The sequence below is a fragment of the Lepidochelys olivacea genome (genome assembly GCF_965140295.1).
Source record: "Lepidochelys olivacea isolate rLepOli2 genome assembly, chromosome: 16".
Lineage (NCBI taxonomy): Eukaryota > Metazoa > Chordata > Testudines > Cheloniidae > Lepidochelys > Lepidochelys olivacea.
Window position 1 is genome coordinate 9,962,845 of NC_140426.1, and position 20,180 is coordinate 9,983,024.

Consider the following 20,180-nt stretch of genomic DNA (forward strand, 5'->3'; position numbering starts at 1 on the left):
CCCTAGGTAACGCATTCCAGTGTTTCACCACTCTCCGAGTGAAAAAGTTTTTCCTAATATCCAACCTAAACCTCCCCCACTGCAACTTGAGACCATTACTCCTTGTTCTGTCATCAGCTACCACTGAGAACAGTCTAGATCCATCCTCTTTGGAACCCCCTTTCAGGTAGTTGAAAGCAGCTATCAAATCCCCCTCATTTTTCTCTTCTGCAGACTAAACAATCCCAGTTCCCTCAGCCTCTCCTAAGTCATGTGTTCCAGACCCCTAATCATTTTTGTTGCCCTCCGCTGGACATTTTCCAATTTTTCCACATCCTTCTTGTAGTGTGGGGCCCAAAACTAGACACAGTACTCCAGATGAGGCCTCACCAATGTTGAATAGAGGGGAATGATCACGTCCCTTGATCTGCTGGCAATGCCCCTACTTATACATCCCAAAATGCCATTGGCTTGACTCATATCCAGCTTCTCAGCCACTGTAACCCCTAGGTCCTTTTCCGCAGAACTGCTGCCGAGCCATTCGGGCCCTAGTCTGTAGAGGTGCATGGGATTCTTCCATCCTAAGTGCCGGACTCTGCACTTGTCCTTGTTGAACCTCATCAGATTTCTTTTGGTCCCCACTAGTGGCCCGGGAAGGTGGTAGAGGAGGGAAATGGGGGAGGGCTCTGGGTTTGCTCCTCACTCTGAGTCCCAGCCCCTCTCAACCCCTGTGGATTCTTACCCTCTTCCCCCTTGGGCGGGGTACCTTCAGTCCTTAGACTCTGCGGGAGGGTCTCCCTTACTTCAGTTCTCTGATCTTTCAAGTCTCTCAACACACCTCTAAGCTCCAGTCCTTTCTCCTTCTCCCTGACTGCCTGAAGCAGGGGGGTTTTATTAGGTTCCTGACAGGGCCTTAATTGACTGCAGGTTCTCTAATTAACCTGTAGCCACCCTCCCTAGTCTACAGGGAACCACGCCTTAATTAGCCTTGGGGTTATATATTACCCCTCTAGCACTCTACTACTGCTCCCTGGCTCTCCTGTATCACAACACATAGATTCATATTAATAGATTATAAGGCAAGAAGTGACCATTGTGATCATCAAGTCTGACCTCCTGCAAAACACACCATAGGACCTCCTTGAATTAATTCCTGTTTGAACTGGAGCAGATCTTTTAGAGAAAACATCTGATCTTGATTTAAAAATGTTTGGGGAAGGAGAATCCACCATGCCCCTTGATAAATTGTTCCAGTGGTTAAATGATCTCATTGTTCAAAATGTGCACCTTATTTCCAGTCTGAAATTGTCTAGGTTCAACTTTCAGGGCTAATATAAAGAGGACTGTGATTAATTGTTCTCTATGTCTATGTAGGACAAGAAGTAATTGGCTTAGTCTGTAGCAAGGGAGATTTAGATTAAATGTCTGGAAAAACTCTCTAACCATGAGTGATTAAGTTCGCACTCGTCTTCCGAGGGAGGTTGTGGAATCCCCGTCATTGTTGGTTAAGAACAGGTTGGCCATACACCTATTTGAGATGGTCTAAGTTTACTTGGTTCTGCCTCAGCGCATGGGGGCTGCTCTTGATGACTTCTCGAGGTCCCTTCCAGCCCTACATTTTTATGACTTTGTGGTGCCTACAACACCTTCACCAGAATTCATATCGCAAGCTGAAGAATGTTTTGCTGTAGCAATGAAGTCCATGGAGAGTCAGTGTGAGAGGCCTCAATCTTCAGGGACTGATGAGCATAGAGAAGACGCACCTGGTACAGAACATGGGTGCTCACTGAACTGGGGCTAAAGAGTTTGCTTCTCCTTCTTTGCAGGGTGACATCGGGGATCCCGGAGATATGGGGGAGCCCGGGCCCAAGGGCGAAAAGGTGGGGAGATCTCTTCTTGTATGTTTTCCCGTTGAGACCCTACATTGCCACTCATGGCCTGCTCAGCCCCTTTCTCTCACACACCTTAGTAAAGTGTCTATTGGTCCCCAGATGAGATGCTGGAGATGTGCCACGCAGGCTTACAGAGATGCCACAGGAGGGCTGTAGTTTTAAGGCTGAGATTTACGAATAAAACCAGGATTTTTATAATCCTCTTTCTTGTGTGTTAATGATGTAGGCCTCCATGCTTGGCATCTAAGATGAGTTTAAAACATGCATTAAGTGTTAATTTAGATGCCATTTAATTGTTGGCTCATTTAACTGCAGTTGATTTTACTCATTCAGGTCTTTGTAGTAACGCATCTGTTTCCACTAATGAACAGGGTGACGCTGGCCCTGGGGGCCCTCCTGGAATGCCTGGACCAGATGCCATTATGGGAAAAACTGGTGAAAAGGGACTTAAAGGAGAGAAGGGGCAAGAAGGTTTACTGGCAAGTACAGCGAGGACTCCTCTCTCCATGTGGGTCACTGGGACCTGGCAGGAATCCCAGGATTTCCCATGAGGGTGGGAGTTTAGGTCTATCTCTGTATACAGGAGAGTTCTTGGTCACCCAGCAGGAAACTAGGAGTTTGTCAAGGACCATGCAAAACATTCACAGGGAAATTGGAAAGCCACCAGAATGGGAGAGGTTTATGTGATTTTTTGGTTTCACCAAATTAGTCCAATTTGGGGGTGAGGAGCTTGCACCTCCCCCCCTCCAAAAAAATACATGCATTTGTGAGCAAAAATGGGCTATTTTAACACATTTTCCTCTTTTTGACCAAATGAGATGGTGTCAGGGCTTTTCAAATTAGAAATTTCATTCTGACAAAGAGCAGTTTTCACACTGACATGTTCAAGGTGCTGACGTTATGCGCGGTTTTGTGCCAGAACTATCAGCTGGCAAAAAGTCCAGATTTTGAGCCAGAGGGTCACTTGACACACAACCAGGAGGGTTTCTCCTTTATGTGCCTTTAAGTCTCAGCACTAAAATTTGAGTCTCTTTCTCTGTAGCTATTTGAGTTCGATGGTGTGTCAATATCCATGCATGTTTCTTGCTCCCAGTTTAGAATATCTTGTCCCTGAGTCTCTCTCTCCTCCATGTGTGCTCTTGGGGTTGCCCATTAGGGTAATAGTTGGGTTTGCTTCTGGGCCCTGGGTTCCCTGTGAACCTACTGGAATGAGATTTCAGCCTTTCATGGGTGTTCCCTGTGGCACCGTGATCTGCGGGTTCTGTCGCAGTGACAGTTGGCTCGAATGAAGTTGCTGCTGTACAGGGCATTCTAGATTAATGCTGGATTCAGCAGCCAGTTCAAGCTCCGGTCTCAGTTTTCGGAGCTCTGTCAGGGTTCTAATAAGTAACACTTCTCTTCCTTCCACAGGGCCAGCTCGGTGTGATCGGTGTTGCGGGACCTGCTGGAGCCAGAGGACGAATTGTACGTTAACTTGTATTATTCCTCCTTCCTTTGCTGGTTGCAAGGTCTCTGATGTAGAAATCTGGGGGTCATGCATGTTACTTGACCATCAGGAGGCAACTGGCTGCTCTGTGTAAGTTATGGCTATTTTGAATGGATGTGATCTATTTTTTTCCTTCGTGACAGGGTGAAGCAGGCATCCTAGGTCCACCCGGGTTAGCTGGCCCTGAGGGAGAGAAGGTACTGAGAAGAAGCGATAAAGTCTGATATAACCTCACCCACCTCCACGCCATTGTGGTAATGAACTTTACGAGGTGGGAGAGCTGGCATTTCTGAAAGGTATTGGAGAGCTGTGCATAGTTTGGTGACCAGCAGAGCTGCTTTTCTGGGATCTTTTCAGGGCTCGGGAAATGAGTAAAACAGAGGAAGAGGAGTTTTCCATTCTTAAATTTCATTGGTTTCTCTATGTCACAAGAGGAGTCTCTGTTTTACTCATTTCCCGAGCCCTGATTTCTAGCCCTGGGATAACAGGAAAGGCTACCAGTGAGTTGAACTATGAAGGGAGGGTCCCCTCCTCCAACGCAGTCTGCCAGCTCAACATTCCAGATGGAGAGAGATTTTCAATGGCAGGCTTGTAACGCAGGCTGCCTGTGCCAGGGATCAATCCCCATCCCTTTGGGTTTGGTGATCAAAGGGGAGAGGGTGGGGGCAGCCCCACAAAGGTTTTAGTGGCCTAGGTTCCAGAGGGCAGGATAAGAACTATTCCCTTCTTTTGCCCCAGGGGGATCCAGGACCAAGTGGACTGATTGGCCCAGCTGGTGGGGCTGGATTGGAGGTAATTGTCACTGCAGAACCCCAGTGTGCTGTCTAAGGCGCGCCTCACCGTCGCCCTCTGAAATGAAAATTGGAAGAGTTCCCCCTTCCCAGCCCAGGCCAGGACTTTCAGAAGTAACTAGTGATTTTTGGATGCTTCATTTCTTGGGTGGCCAACTTGGGCACTGGAGTTCACGAAGTGCTGAGCACCCGCTCTCTGAAAACTGGGCCCCTTTCCTTTATGGTGTCTCAAGTTGGGCAACACAAATCAGTAGGCCTTTCTGAAACTCTGTTGCCCATACTTCAGTCATGTTTGTTTCCTAGTTGTCGTCTTACAGACACTAGCGCTGGGACACTGTATTTTACAAGAGCACTGTAATGGGCTGGCCTGACATCCCCGGAGACAGATATCTTCTCTTTATTTCCATATTTGTCCATGAGACTGATACAATAATGGATAGCAGCCGTGCAAGCCCTCCATCAATGTGCTTCTCTCAGGGAGCATCTGTGAGAGGGACGGGGCAATTTTCTTATCATGGGCTATTCAGTGCTTGACCTGCAGTGAAGGTGTGGTGGCATGGACCCCAGTGAAAGACAAAAACCTGAGTATATACCCATAGTCCCTAGTGTGCTTGTACTGGGTCACCCAGCCTGCACTGCCATATCCTCACTGACGCTAGATTAAAGCCAGTTCAGGTATGCCCACCCCCACTGTAATCACACCTTCATTTGGGGTGTAGTCCTTGAGACTACCAGCAAGGGTACCAGTCTCCATGGCACTATGTTTGGTAGTATCCTAATAAGAGATACTAATGAATGCATCAAACAGGTGAGAGTCAGATTCATGTTAATTCTTAAATGTTACTACAGGGAGTCCCTGGGGAAGATGGAAGAAAAGGACAGCGAGGCAAGCCAGGGCCTGCTGTAAGTACTAAATCCTGCTCCAGAGCAGAGGTTGGGGAGTGTTCAGAGATCAGGTCTGGTGTCATTCAAAGAAGCTCCCGACAAACAGCTGCTCTTTTAACCTGGCTCTTTAATACTTTATTCTCTTCCTGATTTCTTTTCTTATGCTTTAGTTTAATGGTTTGTTTGGTAGGGAAGCGGGTGCTGCTGTATGGAACCAACTCTTATCTGGACTGTCCCAGCTCTTGAGTGCAACAAACCAGTCTGGAATGTCACGGCAGCAGGCTTTGTTACATCTTTATTTCTACCTAGGCTGTAAACGGCCTTTTCACAAGCTACTTGGGGATTTTTCTTCTAGTCCTGGGTGAAATCAGAGCACTTCTGAAACTGGGGCAAGATGGAAACTAAGACTTTTTCAAACCTCAGAGGTGCTTCCAGGTTTGGGTTAGGTTTCAGGTCAGTTCTGAAGCATCCCCATGTCCCAGCCTAGGAGGCTTAGGACTGAGCTGTATAGAAGTTGTCTAGTTTCCAATGCAAAATGAAAAGTCATTGCAATGTTTTGCTTACTCTAACTGAAATAATCTGCTCCAGCTGATGCTAATTGTATTACAGGACAATAGAAATTGGCCCAGTCTAGTATCCCTGACTTTTTGGTGCTTCAGAATCTAGATCCAAATAGGACATTATTGTCCCAGCTCGAGACAAAATGGTTGTGTCTATGGTAATGCCACAATGCAATTCCTCTGAGAAGTGGCATTGTGAAAATGTGAAAGGATGGCCAGGAAGGGATCCCTTCTGGTAAATACTTTCCAGTCAAGTCCTTATTTCCTTGATTTTCTTGATTTCTACCTATAGTCAGCTAAAAACATTTTAAGTAGGGTTGCCTTTGCCAATAAGACACGTAACTAAGTGCTGCTGTAATGGAGCAATTAGTTACCAGTGTCTGTTGTAGAACACACACAATACATTTTGTTTAATTTTTGCTGTCGTAGAACAAAGATGCTTGAATTGTTGGGGGATCTGAAAGGTCACCAGAAATACACATCACAGATAGCCCAGTGTCCAGACAGCAGTGTCGTATTCTTAAAAGCGCTCACTGTCATCTTCGGTTCAGTTTAAAAAGGGCAGATAACCACCCTGCTTCCCTGCATGCACTGTATGATAAAGGCTGCAACCGATGACATTTAATGATTGCAAGGGTGCCATTTACAAAGCACTGCAGATGCACTAATGATGCTGTGCAGCTTAATTGAAGAAATAAATTTTGGTCCAGGTTCTGGGTTTCCCATTGTCTAGGTTGGCAACTCATCTCTCCATGACGACAAATGGTTTTTTAGTTCAATAAATTCCATTTGCAAAGAGGACATGAAATAAACTGTTTCAAATAAAAGAAAGCTTAAAAGATTTCTGAGAAATGCTGCTTAGACATTTTCAACAAAAAAACGCAGATAGGCTAGAGTTGGACATCAGTGAGCAACAAGGCGAATTTGTTGTTTCCAGAATATGTCCAGTTCACAGAGAGACCTGGCTCTGAGCTGTGAAGCTCCAATCCCGACTGAGATCCACAGCTGACCATCCTCGTAGCTGAGTGAAGTGTGGATCGTGGTCCAGCTTGGGGGCCCATCTGGATTCACCTGTTCTCTCCCCCTGTTTTGCAAGCCATTTGTGGCTTTTATGAAATGGGTCAAATCGTTCTGCAGGAGCTCTCGCTTTTGACATTTCCACAACCATGCTCTGCAGGAAGAGACAGTCGCGACCAGTGGAGTCTCCTCTCCATGCTCTCATGCAGTGTCACTGTGTTGGGTCGGGTTAGTGAGGCTATGTCCATAAGGTGACTGCATCTCCCTTTTCTGTGCACTCTAGGGTGCAGCAGGCTCCAGGGGTGAAAGTGGGAGCCGAGGACTCAAGGGCTTTGGTGGGCCTGAAGGACCCAAAGGAGATGCCGGGGGGAAAGGAGAGACTGGCCATCAGGTAACTTTACCCATCACCCTCCCTCCCGCCTTTGCAAGATGACTCCCCTTACTGCACCCTCTCTCCGTGCTACTGTACGTGCTCGGCTTGAGCTCCTAAACATCCACACATTTTGCTTCGCTCCCTTCACCCCTGACCCCAGAAGGAAGGTGCATGCAACAGGCACACACCCTGGGTTGCTTTCGTGCAGGAGGGATTTGATCTCTGAGTCCTACCCTGGGCCGTATGTGCAAAGTGGCCTCGTCCCTTGCCTGGGCTTTGAGCACATACGATGCGAGTTGGCTGCTTACAGCCCTTCCATGTGCATCTTTGGAGGTGACATGTGCAAACCCTATTCTTTGTGGACGCCACTAGCAGTCAGGATAATGATCTGCCACGGTCGCTATCAAGACAGAAGTCCAGGCATCAAACAAATACATTAATCACCTTGTGTCACTCTGGGATTTTCCATTCCGGAGCACAAAATGATTGATATAGATGAATTAAGCTTTATAACTCCCCTTTGAGGTGGGAGGCATTATCCCCATTTTACAGATGGGTAATCTGAGGCAGAGAGAGCCTGCATGAGTTGCCCAAGCTCACTCAGAAACAGGTCAGTGGCAGAACTGGGAAGAGAGCCCAGAGCTCCTGACTCCCAAGAATATTTAATCACTAGACTATCTTTCCTCTGATTCACCTGAAGCTAATGTCAGTTGTGTTTTTCTCCCCCAATGAATTCAGGGTTCTCGTGGGCCACCTGGAGAAGTGGGAGCAGCAGGGCTAAGTGGCATGGAAGTAAGTGGGCCTCTTTGCTGCTTTTTGAGCAAACATGGAGCTTGTGGTTTGTGGCTGCCCTCATGGTGAGCCTGTGCTCAGAAGTATGAACAGGATTTGGGCATGGTGACGGAAGATGGCTGGGACTGTACCCAATATTTCAGAATGGTTAGGCGAATGGCCAAGTATGAACGACATTAAAGATCTGGATGATGGGATGGATTGCACCCTCAGCAAGTTTGCAGATGACACTAAACTGGGGGGAAAGGTAGATATGCTGGAGGGTAGGGATAGGGTCCAGAGTGACCTAGACAAATTGGAGGATTGGGCCAAAAGTAATCTAATGAGGTTCAACAAGAACAAGTGCAGAGTCCTGCACTTAGGACGGAAGAATCCCATGCACAGCTACAGGCTGGGGACCGACTGGCTAAGCGGCAGTTCTGCAGAAAAGGACATGGGGATTACAGTGGACGAGAAGCTGGACAGGAGTTAACTGAGTGCCCTTGTTGCCAAGAAAGCTAACGGCATTTTGGGCTGCATTAGTAGGAGCATTGTCAGCAGGTTGAGGTAAGTGATTATTCCCCTCTATTCAGCACTGGTGAGGCCTCATCTGGAGTATTGTGTCCAGTTTTGGGCCCCCCACTACAGAAGGGATTTGGACAAATTGGAGAGAGTCCAGCAGAGGGCAATGAAAATGATTAGGGGGCTGGCCTGGGGCACCTGACTTACGCGGAGAGGCTGAGGGAACTGGGCTTATTTAGTCTGCAGAAGAGAAGAGTGAGGGGGTGGGATTTGATAGCAGCCTTCAACTACCTGAAGGGGGGTTCCGAAGAGGATGGAGCTAAGCTGTTCTCAGTGGTGGAAGATGGCAGAACAAGGAGCAATGGTCTCAAGTTGCAGTGGGGGAGGTCTAGGTTGGATATTAGGAAACACTATTTTACTAGGAGGGTGGTGAAGCCCTGGAATGGGTTACCTAGGGAGGTGGTGGAATCTCCATCCTTAAAGGTTTTTAAGGCCCGACTTGACAAAGCCCTGGCTGGGATGATTTAATTGGGGTTGGTCCTGCTTTGAGCAGGGGGTTGGACTAGATGACCTCCTGAGGTCCCTTCCAACCCTGAGATTCTATGATATAAGCAGATTGCACTTGATAATGTGGAATTCTGTTGTACAGCAATGTGTCCACCACACTTGTAAATAGAGGGCATACACATGCACACACACCCCCATTAAAAGAACATTGTTATGATTGCAAAGCCAAGCACTCAAAAGCTAGGAAATATCAGAATTCTGGTTGCCCGCGCAAGCTTAATTTGTGCCCCTGTCTGCATATGCATTGTGATGTGACTTTAACTGCATGATCACAGGCTTGGTTTTTCCACCGGACTCCAGCCTCTTCAGTGCACAGGCTGGACCTGCTTGGGGATGAATCAAGGTTGTGCAGTGACAGAGACTGTCCCCTCCCCTGCCAAGGCTTCTTGTCCCAGTCTCTTTGCGCAGCCAGTCCCAATTCTCCCTCCACAGCCTGTCTGCTCATCGGATCTGTGTCCCCTCCTCTCCTTCCTTCCTCCCACCCCTTTTGGTTTTCAGTCTGTTTCCTTGCCCACCCATTCTGTCTCTCCTTGTCTCCTCAGCCAATGTCAATCTCCCCCGCACCAACTAGCTCCTAGACCCTGTCCCCCTCCCACCTCCATGTTTCCCGCCAGGATCCCGGGGGAGTTGCCCCTCTCTGTATTTACTTACCTGCCACTCAGGGGTGTTGTGAGGACAAAATCCATTCCTGATTGTGATGCACTAGGATAGGAGTGTGGTGAGGGCCATGAAGGGGTCTAGAAGGACAGGTCACCTGATATGCTCTTTAGGGAGATGTGAATGTAATGGATTGTTTATCTGTTTTTTCCTTAGGGCCCTCCAGGTGAGAGGGGAGAGCTGGGGGATCCAGGAGAACCAGGACGAATGGTGAGGGCAGAGAGAGGCAGGTGTGCCATGTGCCGGCTTGGAGCATGTCTGCTCCACCTCTCCCTGCAAGCATAGGTTTCATGCCTCCTTTTCTTCCCTGAAAGCATGACCCCAGCACCTCTTTGGGAGCAGGACTTGAAGACATACCTGGCCCCTATCAGGCTGGGTGAAAATCCCTGCGCTGTCTCATGGCCCTGCTCCACCCCTCTAGGCTTTTACAAGTCCTGCTTAGAACTGCATCCCGGTGTGTGTGCGCAGGGCTGGGGACAGAACTCAAGAGGGGAGGGCATTGGACTCCCTTGTGAGGGTACTGCATTAGGGAGCATCGCTGAAGAGACCCCCATCGTTGGGGAGCTTGTGGTGTTCCCGTAGAGACACTTCCTTCTCCCTTTTGACTTCAGGGGCCTCAAGGACAGCTGGGTCCGGAGGGACAGAGGGGTCGTAAAGGAGAAAAGGTAACTTCAGAAGGCCTTCTCTGCTCTTCAGATGGGGAATGACCCTTCCTCCCAGTGGAGCGCTCCGGTTGTAGAATAACATGGCCTTGGCCCTACCGATGGTGTGCTCTGCGTCTCTAGAGCACTAACCTTTTGGGGTTCGGTGCCAGGGACTCTTCCGTCGGAGTAACAGGTGCCATTGACACATGGCTTCCTGCTGGCCACTCTTTCGTTTATATTGCTCCTTTCGCCCCAAAAGATCTCGGAGCACCCGCTGCTGAAATGCAGCCACCTCTGGGGCACACTGCAACGATGTGCAATACCCTAGGATGAGTGCAGTTGGCCCTGCAAGGGGAGAGCAGGTGAGCAGCCAAGTGCTGTGCAGTCTTTAGTGCCTCAGTTTTTCCTCCCACCAGAAAAGTAATGATTACAAATAGTGTCTCTCCCCACCTCCCCTCCAGGGGCAGCAACTCGTCCTGACAGGAGAGTGTTTATAGGGAAAGAGGGGTGATTGCAGCAGCGTCCTGATGCTCTCAGCGAGAGGAGTTACGAGCTGCATCCCTTCTATCCCAGGGATGCTGTAGCAGGGAACAAGCGACTTTGGTTTCCCTTGGATAGGTAGGGAGGAGTCTTTGCCCCCTTTCTGGCGGTTCATCAGAACTGCTGGTGACTTGCCATGTGTGTGTTTGTCTGTTTCCTTAGGGGAACAGCGGGCGTGAAGGAGATCAGGGCCTCCCCGGCAATCCTGGCAGACGGGTAAGGTGGCATTATCCTCCCCGCCGCGTGCTCTACACCCACTGCTACCAGCTGCTCCATGCTGGTGGTCAACGCTAACCCAGCGCGAACGGTTAATTCCTCTCACTCCTGTGTGAGCAGCACCTAATGAGGGCAGTTTGCAAAGGGGCATCTTTGAGGGTGACGTGGGGATGGGACACCGCATCACGGGTTGTTTGGGATACTGTAGTGATGGGGAGAGGATACCATTGCTGGGGGACTTCAGCAGTGAGGAGCGTTAGGGGCGACCCCCGGGGGCGGGGCTGTTGTAGTGAGGAGCGGAGCTGAGCAGGAGACATCGTTGATTTTCACATTACTTTGTTCACAAACTCCAGTTGTCTATCGTTGCAGGGCAAGCGAGGCAAAGCCGGGCGCAAGCTCCCAAGAGGCCCCAGGGGACCCAAGGTAGGCAACCCAGCTGTTTCGCTTGTCCTTTCCCAGCTGTGCCAGGTGACAGTCCCGGTCGCACTTGGCCTTCACATGTCTAGCCTTGCCCAGGCTGCACTAGCCACTGACAGTGCTGAGTTAGCACGGACCTTAGGCTGGGTGAGTGCCCCACACAGCTGCTTTGCTAGGCAGTAGCATATGCATGGTTGTGTAGCTATCATCAGTTGGATGTGCCCAGACTCCGCTGGGCAGACAGATCCATGTGACCTACTTCTCCTTGGCCTGTCATGCCAGGGCTAAGTCTGGGTCCATTATAGGTTTCATTAAGTCACCTTGGATACCCAGGGAGCAAACTGGACAGGATTTTCCTGTCCTCCTGGCCAGGATTCCAGGCACCTAGAGGTCTCTGAATGGATTGGATTTGCTTTCTGTGAGAACCACCATGGAAAAGAGTCCACCCTTTCAACTGGTCCAGGTCACTGACGTTGGAGGGTGAGCAACACGCTGTGCCCTACAGAGCCCCTCTGGGAAAGGCTTTGTCACTGGCAACTGGGGGCTGCTTAGGGCATCAAATGAAAGGAGCTGTGGTGAGGATCCCCTTAGGTAAGCCAAAGGCAGTGCGTCGTTGTGTCTATGAAGGGTCCTTAGCATGACTGGGCCTAGAGCGCCCACCAGCAGAGCTGTCAGAGAGCCAATGGGGCTCCTCAGTCTCTTCCCACACCCCTAATCTTATCACTGCTTGCGAGGAATCTAAACACTACTTAGTGTATTACAGCACATGCGAGTCCTGATTTGATAGCCCCTTATGGCACCAAGCATGTTAGATGCTCTTGCCTTCGCATAGGCCTGTCCCAGCTGGCGCGGTGTCTCTGAATTCTCGCTCTCTTTCCCCTATGCTGAGGGTTTTCACAGCAGTGAAACGGTCAGAGGCTGATTAGCATCACGGGAGATCCTGCTGAGAGCTGATCTGCCCATGTGGCAAGGGGGGAGGAGCCAGTAGAGAAACCGGAGGAGAAGGACCTTCCCTGCCTTAAGCTGCTCATGGAGCAGTGATGTATGGTGGAGCAGTATGTCCTGTTCCTCAGACTGTCCCCACACCTTGCATACGGTCGTCTGTCCCCACTCTTCCTCTGGAGAGGAATCATCTGAGGCAAATCCTTTCTCCTCCTCATACCTAAAGCATGGATCCCAGGGCCTTTTCCCATCTTTCTGGCACTTGCACCATCTCCGCAAGACTCTGCTTTCTTTCTGCATAAGAAACGCCTGTGGAATCGTTCCTACCTTGCTGTTCTATTATGACACTGAGAAGGGTTTCTCCTCCTTCTGCCTTCCAGGGCCATCCAGGTGAACCAGGGTCAGACGGACCACGTGGTCCACAAGGACCTTACGTGAGTATTTGCCACACAGATGGCCAGTTGGGATAGGTGTCTTTTCTGATCCTGCTCTTTTGCTGACAAGTTTTAAATTAAGATTGGGGTGGGTTTTTTTCTGAAAGATCTGCTCTAGGAATTATTTTGTGAAGTTCTCTGGCTGGTGGTACGCAGGTGATCCCACTAGTTGATCAAAATGCTCCCTTCTGGCCTTGGAATCTGTGACTCTTTCTAGACATAGAGCACATGATGCTGAAGAGCTTTCTAAGGGAGAGAAGGGCAGTCTTGTGGGTAAGGCCCTCAGGAGAGCAAAGTTCAAATCCTGGCTCTGCTACAAGGCTCTGTATGGACCGAAATCCTATATTGTGCTCAGCACTGTACAGCAGGGGAGAGTCCAGGACTGCTTGTCGCAGGGAGCTCTCCCAGCACTGTGGGGCTGATTCTTCTCTTGTTGGCTTGACACCCTTGTAATGCCACTGACTTCAGTGGAGTTACTCCCGATTCCTGCTGGCCTGAGAGCAGGATCCAGACTAGCACAACGGGGCTCCATATAGTCAGTGCATGCCCTTTGATGGTGCAGTATCATGTCTTTAGGCTGGAGCAGGGCAGCCTTCACTCTGTGTGAGCTTCTGCTTCCCAGTTGGGAAGGCAAAAGCTGCCTCTTTGACATCCAGCTGTTGCTATGGCAATCCCTGTGATCTTCATGTTTTGTTCATCTACAAATAATCAGACATAGGACTGGCAAGGACTGCCTGGGTCAAGTCAAGTTCTCTGCTGATGCAAGCACCCTATCATATAATCCTATTAATACATTTATCATGCCCAATCTTAATATTAGTTAGATTGGTTGCCCCCTGGACAGGTTCATCCTATAGAAAAAAATTCCGGAATCAGTTAAGCATAAAGGTCTAGACTTTGTAGGTATTTTGCCTATTCAATCTTACTTGTCCTTCCAGAATCTAACAGTCCTACAATATCACAGAGCTGGTCAGATAATTTTGATTAAAATAAAATCATGATGAAAAACAACATTTTGTTATAATCTGTGCAACTCCCGTCCCTGAATTTTCTGACCACCCATGATGTTTGAGAAGAACATCTCAGCCTTGGGATGGATCTGTCAGGCAGGTGATGTAATCACATTCCCAGAAGAAGTGCCCTCCGTGAACACAGCACTTCCAGGGAGGGGACCAAGATGTGGCGGCTAGAGTTGGTAAAAAAATATATATATATTTTTTTTTAGATGGTGTGTGAATTTTAATTCCTTTTTTTTTTTTTACAAGTTTTTCCAAATGTTGAAAAACTTTTAAATGTTTTGTTGAATTTTCAATCATTTAAAAAAGAAAGAAAGAAAGACAGAAAGAAAAGTCCAGCAGTTCTAGAGCTGGTTGAAGAACTTGACAAGTTTTGATGAGAACTGTTGGAAAAAATGTATTTTCCCTGTTGAAAATCTTTGTTCATCCAAAAAAAAAAAGTCATTGAAAATGGAAAATTCATAAAATTTCATGCAGCTTTAATGGCAGCCAGCAGTAGTTGTTGGGGAAGAGATGCTCATGAAACACGAGGCATTCAGCCCATCTAGAAGTGGTGTTGCCTTGCAGAGTTCTCAGCAGCAAGTAACTAACTCAACAGTAGTCAGAGTGTCATAGTTGATGGAGATACATGGGTGCTACATTTTTCCCCGCACAGGGGATTCCTGGACTGAAAGGGGTGAAGGGAGACCAGGGACCAAGAGGCCAGAAGGTATGTAGGGTTCTGTTCTACTGATCACTTGGGCACTGTGTTCTAGTGGGGGCTTTGCATATGTGGAGTATGACTCTGTTAGCTTAGCCACCCTGCTTCTTTGCACGTTGGTCTAACTGTTTCCATGAGCCTGTAGATATGCACGTGTTAGGCTCCTCCCTTTCTCCCTTGCCTGTTACCTGTCTTACCCTACCCATCATGTCAGCTGGTGGTTGAAACCAAGTCTGAGGAGTATAGGATCACTTAATCCCCACATCACCTCTTCCTAAAGCTTCTGATGACTTTCACATGTGGGTAGATAGTCTCTTTGTGCACTGATGAGGTGTGTGATTTGCCCATGGCTGAAGAAGCCCACGCATATCTTGATGGCCCTATCTGCCAGCTTTGATACAGGACATAAGGTGTTCCCCAGTGCCAGTCAGTTGCTCATGACCTTCAGAACTTACTGTAATAAATAAAACTTTTAAATGTAACAGAACCTAAAGCATTGTCAGTAGGGCTGATTGGGCAATTGGTTTGGTTTTGGTTTTCACCATGAAAAATTTCAGTAAACAATATATATATTTTTAATTGTCATCCAAAATTTTCTTGGAAAACTCCTTGGGTTTTCATAAAAAAGCTGAAAAAAATGGTTAAAAACCAAAAATGTTTGGATTTTTGGTTGTCAGATTTTTTTATCACAAGAATTTCTATTTTATTGTATAGTGCCATTCCACGCCCATAAAAAAAAAAAACAAAAAACCAACCAATCAAACAAACAAAAAAACCAGAAATCCCCTGAAAAACAAAAGCGCTTCTCCAGAAAATTTTCAGCCAGCTGCACTTATCAGCATCACAACACTGGTTCACCATGCTTGGAAATGTCTGGCCCTGCTTGGCTGATGTGTGTTGGACATGTCGCTGTTAGCGCATCTCTTCTCTCAATGGGATGAGTGTGAGGTTCTTGGTCAGACTATCAACGTAAGAGAAAACCCCATGTAATCAGGAAAGTGGAACAAAACTAGGCCTACTAATTTCTGCAGTTTTCCTCCTCTCGGTGTTTGAGTTTGAAGGAAGGGCATTTGTCTTTTTTTGCATTTGTGTGGATTACGCATCTAGGGAGGATTTTGAATCTCTTTAGGGTGCTCACCAATCTGATGATAACAGCTGTATAGGGAACACGATCAATATTTATCAATACTTTGTACTTAAAATATACAGCAAAACCTGTGCTGATGATCATCTGCGTTAACTCCTTTGGTTTCAGAATCTCCTGTCCTAACAGCCAGCAAAACCTCAGACCTTGGCTGCCATAATGAGTTGTAGTAACTGACATTAGTAAGGTTCCCTGTATCTAACCTCCATGCCAGCTCGCCCTCCATCTCCCAGAAACTGATTATTAAAGGGCTGCTAGAACCTTTCTTACCTTCCTGCGTCTCAGCTGTAGGACTATTGTTTTGTTGTCTGTGCTGTTACCAATTCCCGCCCGTGATTGACTCTTCTAGGGTGAGAAAGGCAGCAAGGGATATCATGGCCCACAAGGAGACGATGGCTTTAAGGTATGTATAGTGATTTCTTTCTTTTCTTTCCCTTCCCTGTCCTGCGTCTTTCAACTACTGTGGTGCTCACTCAGTACCTTTCCCATCTCTTAGGGCAAGCAAGGACCCATAGGTGCACCTGGAAGGTCAGGATCAAAGGGAGAGCAGGTAAAGGACTTTAACTTGTCCTCTCCTTGTGTAGATTGTTCTGCAGTCATGTGCAAGCCCTGCCCCCTGCTGGCTTGCACGGCTGCTTTCAGGCACCAGCTGGTAGTTCCAATATTGGGGAAGCGATGAATTCATCCAAAGGTAAGTTCCCAGCTTGGGGTGGACAAAGGTATGCAGGCAGAAGTGACGTTACTGGAGGGAGGGAATTGGAATTTGGCTTGGGTGGATTTTTGGCACTTTTTGGTTGCTGTTGCAAAACCTGCCTCTTCTCTGCAAAAGACCCTGGAGAGGTAGAAAAATAAGAAATGGCTTTGGTTGTGTATCACAGCGTGTGGACCCCAGCGCTGCAAAAGGATAGGGAGTCACCGACAGAGAGGTATAGTGGTTAGAACAGGGGACTGGGAATCGGGACTCGGGTCCATTCCTGACTCAGACTTTCTGTTGACTTTGGGCAGGTCTTCTAATCCCATTGGACTCCATTTCCTTTTTATACTCCAAATAAGGTTGGGGTCAACCTCATGGATGTAGTGAGGTTTAATTATTTAAAGTACAATGGGATCGTCAGCTGAATGTGGGTTTTTCCCACATTTTCCTGCAATATGTTGTCAGCTGAGCTTGTGCCATTTTTTCAGGGTAATATCGGCCCACCTGGACCACGGGGATCTTCCGGCTTCCCTGGAATGCCAGTAAGTCCTTCGCTGTCCCAGAGGGGTGCATGTGACGGGACCATGTGATAGATGGGCAACCAGCTGCTTCGCACACTTAAATAGATATTCTGGTTTACAGCTGCCCACCAAAGCCGGCTGAAGTAGCATGACTAGTTACATAATAATAATTATTGGGACAGTTCAGAATGACTCAGGGAGCCCTCCCCAACAGCACTCCCCTCCGTCACAGACTTTCCATTCCTTTCCATTGTTCCTTCTGAAACTACTTTGTTCCCTCTCCCAAACTGGACTTCTCCTCCATCTTCCTGTAGTATGGCAGGCTTGGTGGGGCCGTTCACACTCTCGCTCTAGACTGTGTGGGTGGATGGGGTGAGTCACGTTCTGCCAGGTGAGATAGATTATGTATATTGGGTTTTAACCTCACAAGTCGTCAGAAGCCTGGGATTCCCTGGGCTCATTGTGCTTTGCTGGTAACAAGCGATGCAGTGACTGACACTTAATGGGGCAGCTCAGGACTGGGCACCATAGAGATGTGAAAGGGATGGCAGTAGGGCCCAGTGGACAGAGCACTGGCCTAGGACTCAGGAGACCTGGGTTCTATTCCCTGGCCTGCTGGGTGTCCATGGCCGAGTCATGTCTCTGCCCCATGCCTCAGTTTCCCCACCTGTAATGATACCCCCTTTGCGTATTGCTTTGAGATCTGATGAAAAGTGTTTTATTCATATTATTCTATGTCTTTATTTATTGCTGCAGTGGTTATATTTCTTCCCAAGTCAGTGTATATCTTCCAACTCCGAGAATGTGGTTTTTTTTCCTCTCTCTCTTCCCTTCCAGGGCTTATTTGGACAAAAAGTAAGTAGGACGTAGTGTTATCTTCTGGGACCTGACTGTGTCCTAGCTCTCTCCTCTGAACATATCCCATCCCGCTTGGCTATCTCTGCCCATCTCCCTCCACCGAGCCCAGTGCACATAGATCCAGTGTCCGATGGGGGAGAAGAGACTGTTATGCCAGATCTGCTGCCAGTAGAAAGGGCTCAGGGAAAGCTGGAGCAGCCTGCTGCTTTTTCCCCAGAAGGCCCTAACACTTGCGCTGATTTGTGCATCTCCTCAGCTCACAATCTAGCTGGCCCTGGGCATCCTCTGCCCTTAGAGCCACGTGTGTGGAAATGGCAGTCAGGGACAAATTCTGGCTACTGGAGCCGCTGAGATCTAATCCTGGCTCTGGGCACCAGCTGCCCGTGTCGCCTTGGGCAAATCCCACAGTCTGTCTGTGCCAGTCTCCCCTGGTGCAAATGGGGGTGAGTGTGCCAGGGTTAAGTAGGTGGCCTTTGAAGCTAAAAGGTCTGATCCTCAGCAATGCTGCCTTAGGGGCCGCAGGTGTTGTGACCCAGTTTCCTCAGTAATAGGTTCTGCGTTGGGCTCCCTGGGAAAGGGTGAGGCTGACTCTAGCTTTAACAAGAACCCTCAGCGAAGTGCGCTGGGCAGGCTCTTGGCTGCACTGCCGCAGCCTGACAGGGTGGGAAGATGGGAAGGTTTGAGAGTCGGGTCAGGGATCTTCTGGGGAAGCTGCACTTAGGAAGGAAAGTTTTAGCAAAGCCTTTGATACGGTCTCCCACAGTATTCTTGCCTGCAAGTTAAAAAAAAAAAGTATGGATTGGATGAATGGACTATAAGGTGGATAGAAAGCTGGCTAGATGGTTGGGCTCAACAGGTAGTGATCAATGGCTCAGTGTCTAGTTGGCAGCTGGTATCAAGGGGAGTGCCCCAAGGGTTGGTCCGGGGGCCGGTTTTGTTCAACATCTTTATCAATTATCTGGATGATGGAATTAATTGCACCCTCAGCAAGTTCGCAGATGACACTAAACTGCAGGGAGAGATAGCTACGCTGGAGGGTAGGGATAGAGTCCAGAGGGATCTAGACAAATTGGAGGATTGGTCTAAAAAAAATCTGATGAGGTTCAACAAGGACAAGTGCAGAGTCCTGCACTTAGGAGGGAAGAATCCCATGCACCGCTACAGGCTGGGGGCCGACCGGTTAAGCAGCAGTTCTGCAGAAAAGGACCTGGGGATTACAGTAGGTGAGAAGCTGAATATGAGTCAGCAGTGTGCTGTCTTTGCCAGGAAGGCCAACTGCATATTGGGCTATATTAGTAGGAGCATTGCGAGCAGATGGAGGAAAGTGGTTATTCCCCTCTATTTGGCACTGGTGAGGCCACATCTGGAGTATTGCATCCAGTTTTGGGTCCCTCACTAGAGAAAGAATGTGGACAAATTGGAGAGAGTCCACCTGAGGGCAATGGAAATGATCAGGGGGCTGATGACTTACGAGGGGAGGCTGAGGGAACTGGGCTTGTTCTTCTGCAGAAGAGAAGAGTGAGGGGAGATTTGATAGCAGCCTGAAGGGGGGTTCCAAAGAGGATGGAGCTCGGCTGTTCTCAGTGCTGGCAGACCACAGAACAAGGAGCAATGGTCTCAAGTTGAAGTGGGGGAGTTCTAGGTTGGATATGAGGAAAAACTTTTTCACTAGGAGGGTGGTGAAGCACTGGAATGGGTTACCTAGGGTGGTGGTGGAATCTCCTTCCTCAGAGGTTTTTAAGGCCTGGCTTGACACAGCCCTGGCTGGGATGATTTAGTTGGGGATTGGTCCTGCTTTGAGCAGGGGGTTGGACTAGATGACCTCCTGAGGTCCCTTCCAACCCTAATATCTTATGATTCTAAGGAGTAACCAGCCCTCCTCTTCCTCGCCTGCATTTTGAGGGTTGGGTCTCAGAAAGTGGGGCCCTGCACCGCGTGGGGCCCTGTGCTGCTGCGCTCTCCAGGCATGCGAAGGGGGCAAACAGAGCCACATCTGCATCCGACAAGCACGACATTACAAGCCATCCCCAGCCCTGGTGGGAAGCTGTGGCAGAGCCTGTCTCTAGCCTGCAGTGTGTGTCATGCAGGGATGGATGGGGCCTGCCCTGTGCTCGGCTTCAGCGTCGTCGTCCCATCTCTTCCGGCGATGCTGCTCTAAGAAACAGCCAGCACATTCCAAAACGCCCCCGTAGTCTCCTTCAGTCCCTGCAGCTCGTCCCACACGCCTTCACCCTGGAGAAGGGAGACATTTTGCCCTGGATGGACTGATCCACTAGGGGAGCAGGCCCTGACAGAGGGAAGAGCAGGGATTCCTAGTGCTTTCTCTGGGACAGGCTCCGGCTGCAGAGCATCTTGCTGACTGTTTATTGGTTTCTCCTCTCTCTTTCTCACATTAGGGACTTAAAGGTTTCCAAGGCCTTCCAGGACCCAAAGGCGAGCCAGGCCTGCCTGTAAGTTAAGCGGATATTTACATATCCCCCGTCCTTTCTTTCTCAAGCAAGAGAGAACTTGCACAGTGCTGCTGACAACCGATGGAGGCGGGGGAGCAGCCTGC

General features: G+C 48.7%; 1 protein-coding gene across 1 annotated transcript in view; it reads left to right on the forward strand.

Annotated features, from left to right (window-relative positions):
• The window catches only part of LOC311531889 (uncharacterized protein), a gene marked incomplete at its 5' end in the record, with an annotated part of 258,086 nt that overhangs the window by 231,455 nt on the left and 6,451 nt on the right, over window positions 1–20,180 (forward strand). The window contains 19 exons of the mRNA XM_084649723.1: window positions 1,806–1,859; window positions 2,243–2,350; window positions 3,282–3,335; window positions 3,501–3,554; window positions 4,096–4,149; window positions 4,998–5,051; window positions 6,894–7,001; window positions 7,722–7,775; window positions 9,657–9,710; window positions 10,112–10,165; window positions 10,847–10,900; window positions 11,270–11,323; window positions 12,640–12,693; window positions 14,365–14,418; window positions 15,903–15,956; window positions 16,050–16,103; window positions 16,736–16,789; window positions 17,606–17,623; window positions 20,023–20,076. Coding sequence (XP_084505849.1) covers window positions 1,806–1,859; window positions 2,243–2,350; window positions 3,282–3,335; window positions 3,501–3,554; window positions 4,096–4,149; window positions 4,998–5,051; window positions 6,894–7,001; window positions 7,722–7,775; window positions 9,657–9,710; window positions 10,112–10,165; window positions 10,847–10,900; window positions 11,270–11,323; window positions 12,640–12,693; window positions 14,365–14,418; window positions 15,903–15,956; window positions 16,050–16,103; window positions 16,736–16,789; window positions 17,606–17,623; window positions 20,023–20,076 — 1,098 coding nt within the window. The remainder of the gene's footprint in view (window positions 1–1,805; window positions 1,860–2,242; window positions 2,351–3,281; window positions 3,336–3,500; window positions 3,555–4,095; window positions 4,150–4,997; window positions 5,052–6,893; window positions 7,002–7,721; window positions 7,776–9,656; window positions 9,711–10,111; window positions 10,166–10,846; window positions 10,901–11,269; window positions 11,324–12,639; window positions 12,694–14,364; window positions 14,419–15,902; window positions 15,957–16,049; window positions 16,104–16,735; window positions 16,790–17,605; window positions 17,624–20,022; window positions 20,077–20,180) is intronic.